General features: G+C 35.7%; 1 protein-coding gene across 1 annotated transcript; it reads left to right on the plus strand.

Annotated features, from left to right (window-relative positions):
• The first annotated feature begins 260 nt into the window (after positions 1 to 260).
• Positions 261 to 4,556, plus strand: LOC127080394 (uncharacterized). Its single transcript, XM_051020714.1, has 6 exons — positions 261 to 540; positions 1,279 to 1,374; positions 2,106 to 2,167; positions 2,251 to 2,356; positions 3,715 to 3,998; positions 4,083 to 4,556. The coding sequence occupies exons 1-6, from the start codon at positions 261 to 263 to the stop codon at positions 4,554 to 4,556; spliced, it is 1,302 nt and encodes a 433-aa protein (XP_050876671.1).
• Positions 4,557 to 7,256: the final 2,700 nt, after the last annotated feature.

Consider the following 7,256-nt stretch of genomic DNA (forward strand, 5'->3'; position numbering starts at 1 on the left):
AGCAGACTGATGCTTCAGAAAATATGGAAGACATTGAGTCCAACATTGAGCCATGAAGAACTGAATCAGATAACCCTCAAGCCAACAAAGGTCCCTCTATCAGAATTTAGAAATATCATCCAAAGGAACTTATTATTGGTAACCTTAATGAATGGATCACCACTAGATCTATAGATGTGGTATCTAATGCTTCTTTTGTCTCAAGGTTTGAACCTAAAAATGTGAAGGAGGCCTTGATTGATGAATTCTAGATCAATGTTATGCAAGAAGAACTAGGGAAGTTCATCAGGAATGAAGTATGGGACCTAGTTCCTAGGCCTGAAGGGATGAATATTATTGGCACAAAATGGATTTACAAGAAAAAATCTGATGAAAATGGAACTGTGATAAGAAACAAGGCTTGGCTTGTTTCTCAAGGATACACTCAAATTGAAGGGGTGTATTTTGATGAGATCTTTGCACCTGTTTCTCGTCTTGAATCCATCAAAAATGCTCTTAGGAGTGTCACATATACTAAAATTCAAGCTATTTCAGATGGATGTGAAAAGTGCCTTCTTGAATGGGTACTTGAAAAATGCCTTGTATGTTGAACAACCCAAGGGGTTCATAGATCCTAGCTTTCCAGACTATGTTTACAAACTAAGGAAATCCCTATATGGATTGAAGCAAGCATCTAGAGCTTGGTATAGAAAGTTAATTTAGTTTTTTTTTGTCAATAATGGCTACAAGAAGGGGGGAATAGACAAAACTTTATTTGTCAAAGAGGAGCATGGTAAACTCATGATTGCCCAAATATATGTTGATGGCATTGTGTTTGGAGGGATGTTGAACCAGATGGTTCAACATTTTGTAAGGCAAATGCAATATGAATTTGAGATGAGTCTTGTTTGTGAATTAACCTATTTTGTTGGCATTCAAGTTAAACAAATGGATGATACTATATTCATTTCTCAAAGCAAGTATGCCAAGAATATAGTGACGAAGTTTGGTCTAGAAAGTGTTATCCAAAAAAGGACACCTGCAGGAACTTACTTGAAATTAAATAAGGATGGAAAAGGTGTTGCGTGGATCTAAGTATGTACAGGAGTATGATTGGTAGTCTTTTATATCTTACAACTAGCAGACCAGACATCACTTTTGCTTTAGGAGTATGTGCTAGATATCAGACTGAGCCTAAAATCAGTCACATCACTCAAGTGAAGAGGATCTTGAAATAAATCAATGGTATTAGTGAGTATGGCATGATGTATTCTCATTGTTCTAATTCCATGCTTGTAGGGTATTGTGATGCAGATTGGGCAAATAATGTTGCTGATAGAAAAAGTACTTCTAGAGGATGCCTCTTCTTGGGAAATAATTGTATATCTTGGTTCAGTAAGAAGAAAAATTGTGTCTCCCTGTCTACTGCTGAAGTTGATTATATTGCAGCAGGAAGCAGTTGCTCTCAATTGATTTGGATGAAACAAATGCTAAAAGAATATAATGTCAAGCAGGATGTCATGACATTATATTGTGATAATCTGAGTGAAATCAATATATCCAAGAATTACATTCAACATAGCAAGATAAATCATATTGATATTCGTCACCATTTTATTAGGGATCTTGTTGAGGACAAAATTGTTATCTTGAGCATGTGGCCACTGAGAAGCAACTTGCAGATATTTTTACTAAATCTTTGGATGCAAATAAATTTGAGAAGCTAAGGGGAGAATTGGGAATTTTCATGTTTGAAGAATTATAGCAATTACTGGTGTGGAGGTGTGCAATCAATATTTTTTCTTCCCTCCATTTAGCGGTGCACGAAACTCCAGGGAAATCATTATAAAGTTTCCTTATTTTTCTTCCAACACGCCATCATCTCTCTCATACCTACTCCATCGATTCCACTCTCTCTACCCTAAGTAAACTGTTTATCAGTGTTCTCATTTATCTCCATCTCTCTACTATCAATCTCAACTCTAAATCTGTCATCAAGATGTATAAACCTTATGGCTCAACACCAAGAAAAAGCACCATAGATCAATCACTCCCTAGGATTGCATGTGCTATGATGGATTATTCAAATGTTATAACTGATATGGTTTCTCTCTCCATGGTTCTAGGACACGTTCCTACTAAAAGGAGGCCTAGAACACCTACTGGGAAAAAGGCTAGGCCTTCAATTGTAACTAAATACTCTAACCCCCTAGGTCGTTTCAAATTCCTTCTAGTGAGATTAGGAATATTGAACCCTCTGTTACTATCAAGAAACCTCACTCTATGACTAGTTTATATCTTGATCCAATTAAAACCATGTATGTTAAACCTGATGTTGTTGCATCGACTAAAGGTTTTGGTGTTCCAAAATCAGTGGGTATTGTTGATTCTACTTAAAAACCAGGCTTTGAAAAACCAGGATCTGACTCTGGTACTATTAGTATATATAACCCTAGATCTGATAAGACCTTAGGTTAATCTAGTATGAATGTTGTTCATGAAAACATCGTTGATAAAAGTATTTGTGTGTTTAATCTCTCAAATTTTTGGTATTGAATCTAATTCTGATGTAGTGTCGGATGTTACGACATCCTTGGCCCGAACTGATAATTCTATTGAAACCTGATCAGTGTATTTTGGATGCACGTTCTTCCATGTTTGTACTTAAGCATTTCTTCGGTTTGCTTTGATTATTTTTATGTTTTAATGTGTTTTCATAATTTATGTTATTTTTGCACTTATTTAATTTTCGTATTTAATTTTCAGCATTAACAGCTTTCGCGAGAAAAATCATATCTTGAGCTAGGAGTATCGGATTGAGACGTGCTACCAGTCGATGGAAAGCTAAGAAAAAGATCTACAACTTTTGTTCAGAAGTCGAGAGCTGAATCAGAGTGTAGAAGGGCCAGAAATTTCGTTGAAGCTGCTGCATTATTTTTATATCTTGTTTGGGTTAGTTGTATTGGGCCCGAATCGTACATTTGACCCGGTTGAGTTGTGAAACGGGTTTGGGTGTTTTTACATAGGTTAGGCAGCCAAAAACAGGGTTACGTTTTTCTGTTCATGTACGATTTTTTGAGAGCTAGCAAGATGACTATGGAGAACTAATCCCTTTTGAATCAACCTGCTGTAATTCAGAATCCGCTTTGAGGTTTTTATTAATTCCAATTTGTTTCCTTTGAATTCTTCTTATAATTCCAATTATTTGCTTAATCTAATTGTTGTTATAGGATAAAATCCTTAAATTCGATTGATGAATGATGATCCCGAATCAATTTCGTGTTAACATAGCTTTTATTTTATCACGAACGATCAAGTTGCGTCTGCTTAATTCGCAATAGTTTTTAATCCGTTTGCTTAATTCGGAATTTGGGAATATTACTTGCATAATTTCCTTTACGCTTGTTAATGGTAATTGTAATCGAATAGGAGCAGACCCGTTAGGGATTTGGAATTTTATAAGAATCAATGATAAGTCGGAAGATGATGCAGTAGGTTGGTTCGTGTCAGCTTATTCTATAATCACTTTTTTTAATCACTTTTCATAATCACTTATTCTAAATCGAATTGAAACCCCCATATTTTGTTTTCATACCTGGTTAATTTGTCAAGAGTCCTTGCGATACGATACTCGAGGTGTCTCTTTCCGTTTACTATATATTATTACTCGTTTTGACCCGTGTGCGACCCCTCCTAAAAAATCTGATATAAAGTCTGAAAGTGAGTTTGTTCCAGTTAAGTCCCTTGAAAAATCTAAAGCCAAAGATGATACTGATATCAAATCTATTGATATATCTGACAAAGAAGAGAATGTTGGTGTAAAGAAGGATCAATCCACAAACATTGTAAATGTAGAAGATCTGGATTGTGATGATGAGCCCATTGGTAAGATATTTTCTCTATGGATAGCTAAGAGGTTAAAGAGTAGAAAAGGGAAGGTTGTTGAGTCTACTAGCAAGTCTCCCAAGGCACCAAACAAAAGTACAAGTGTTGGTCCCGCAAAAAGGTGGAGCGAGATTGTAACCCCTGTCACCAAGAAATGATCTCTAAATAGGAAGGAAGACCCCTCTAGTTCTAGTGACTTTGAGTATGATGTCGAACAGAATGTTCAAGACATCACGCCTCTAAACAAATCTGGTGGGGAAAAGGTCCTTGCTAATGTGCCTGAAGTTCCCATTGACAACATCTCTTTTCAGTATGTTGAGAATGTTGAAAAATGGAAGTTTGTGTACCAAAGAAGGTTGGATTTGGAAAGGGAACTTGGCAAGGATGCCTTTGAGTGCAAGGAAGTGATGGATCTGATTAAAGAAGCAGGGTTGATGAAAAGTGTCGCTAGTTTTGGAAAGTGTTATGAGATGCTTGTAAAAGAGTTCATTGTGAATATTTCCAATGAGTGTGACAACAAGAGGAGTAAGGAGTTTAAAAAAGTGTATGTGAATGGAAAATGTGTGGATTTTTCTCCTGAAATCATTAACAGGCTCATGGGCAGAAGTGAAAAGGAACAAGCTGAAGTAAAGGTATTTGACAATGTCATTTGCAGGGAAATCACTGCAAAACAGGTAAAGGAATGGCTATGAAAAGGAAAGTTGTCAGTTGGTTACGTAAGTGTGAAGTATGAAGTACTTCATAGAATTAGAGCTACTAATTGGGTTCCAACAAATCACACTTCCAACATTGCTACAGGGTTAGGAAAGTTCATTTACATTGTAGGGACCAAAACCAAGTTTGACTTTGGGTCCTATGTTTTTTACCAAACCATGAAGCATGCTACCTCTTTTGCTATGAAGATGCCTATAACCTTTCTCTCCCTAATTTATGGTGTAATTCTGAGTTAACACCCTAGTATTTTGATCACTTCAGACACTTCCTGCAAGAGAGAATCTCCTCTTTCTTTGCATTATATGTTATTCACAGGGAAACATGTCCCAAACATTGTCATGGCATCTGGTAAGGAAACTGTCAGCTCAACCTTAAAGGATGGAATAATTACTGAACTAAAAGATACTTGCAAGGCTTTGGATGAAACCATCAAAACTTGCACTAAAAAGAAAATCATACTAGAAAGCCTAATCAAAGCTTTAATTGAGGAGGGTACTGATGGTAATGTGGTTGGTGATGTGGAAGAAGAAACAAATGAGAAGGATGAGAATGATGATTCATATGCTGCTACTGATGAAGAAACAGATGCCAGTTCTGACATCTGATATGTTTTAATTATTGCTTCAATGTTTTTTGTGGGTTGTGCCCTGGATATTTTGTGCATCTTGTGTGCCTTTTTATTGGTCTGTAATATGTTCTAATGAATGAATTTCCTAATGCATAATTTTCCTGTTTTTGTCAAATTTTGGCTAAAAAGGGGGAGAAAGGAAGTGGTTATTGCTGGTGTAGTTATTTCTCTTTTGTGCCTTTTGCCCCTTGAGGGGGAGTACTAATGGAGGGGAAGCAGTTCTTGCCTCTGTTATGCTATTTATGGGGAACATATGTGTTTTCTCTTCTAGCTTAATGATGACATGCTTCTTAGTGATAGTTCTTGTGTGTTGTTGTGAAGTCAGACCAAATGTCTTGACATCCTAACTGTGAGAATTTATTTTTCTTTGAAGAAAGTTCTTTTTGATGAAACTTTATTTCTCTCTTTGTTGTGCTCTGTGAGGCTGATTTTATCCTGTTCTGTTTCATATGCCTCTGATGTATATTGAAGAAATTCCAAGTTTATTTATTTTGTCTTTCTTTGAAGAAGTTCTCGTGTGTTTTCTAGTTTTGTTAAGTTATGCTCTACAAAGATTGTTTTAGCCAAAATTTGCCAAAGGGGAGGATTGTTAGTTTGTGTGCTTTGTGGTTGGTAGCATTTTGTTAGAAAAACTGAAATAGCAAGATGTTATACAAGATGTCTTGACATGCTTGTACGCCATTGTGGCGTGGTGTGGTTCATAGTGCTTATTTTAGAAGCTCTAAGATCGGTTCCAACTGTGCCTTGTTTCCTAAAAAAGGATGTCAAAACATTTAAGGAAACATTATATAGGACTTGATTTGATTCTACAATAGATTATGCAACAATCTAATTTGCTTTGATCTTCTATTTATTTTATCCCATAGCCCATGCTTTTTCAAGTGCTATTTAAAGAACGACTCAAAACCTAAGAAGACGACGAAGTTGCGCATGAGATAGTCTTGGTTATGGTTTAGTTTGTTCATTATTTTTATGAGCCATGAGAGTATCACTTAGATGCTTGAATTGGACTGAGTTTTGTGTTGTAATTGTGAACCACTCATAAGCTTTTAAGCAAGAGTGGGTTTTATTTCTTTAGAAGTGTGTCTTCTGTTAATTGTTAAAAATTGTTATCATTGTTTTGTGATTAAAGGGAAGTGAGAAGGGTCTCATATCTAGGAGAGTATTAGATAGAAATTACAAGTATGGTGATTAGGTTTGAAGTTTGTGAAACCATAGGTTGTTTAGAACTTCAGTCTAATACTATTATAGTGGATTTCCTTCCTGGATTGAATGCCCCCAGATGTAGGTGACGTTGCACCAAACTGGGTTAAAAATTAACATGTGTTATTTACTTCTTACTATTCACTTTAACATTGTAATTTTTTATGGTGTGATAATGTTCCGGTCCTGGCATCGTAACATTGTGTACGACATTTGGTATATGCGTACCATAATTTCAGAGAATTACGACTCTTCGCCTTTTTTCTGCGTTTTATCCATTTTTTGTCCTTCTTTATCTTGGAATGCCTGTTATGACCTGTAAACAAAGGAAGTACAATACCAAAGCATAAAACATGGTAAAATGAAAGGAAAGAGTATGAAAATAGTAAAATATAAAGGAAAAACAACTAATAAAAATGATATAAAAACCACGTATCAAACTTCCCAAACTTAGACCGTTGATTTTCCTCAAGCAACAAAGCTTGCATTCATGAGTTTTAAAATAAAGCATTCACATAATGATAAAACATATGAAAATGGGGTCAATGGTAATCATATGTGAGTCTTTGTTCCGATCGGCTAAGCCTAGTTCTCTTGGTAATCATCCGTCAACGAATGTATTACAAGAACACTAACCGCGGTAAAACCATGAAACTAAGCCTCCCTTTGAGAAATCTCTCCAACTATAATTTAGGCTTAAGTCTCTTTTTCGATTTTATTCCCCTTTCATTCGGACAATCATATTAAGGCATTTGTAATTTTTGTTTTCCTCACATGCACAAGATCGATCGAGAATTTTTTGTAGGCACCTTTGTATTATATTTTTTCTTTTTTTTCAATGATTATG

Source organism: Lathyrus oleraceus, chromosome 5 (genome assembly GCF_024323335.1).
Source record: "Lathyrus oleraceus cultivar Zhongwan6 chromosome 5, CAAS_Psat_ZW6_1.0, whole genome shotgun sequence".
Classification (NCBI taxonomy): domain Eukaryota; kingdom Viridiplantae; phylum Streptophyta; class Magnoliopsida; order Fabales; family Fabaceae; genus Lathyrus; species Lathyrus oleraceus.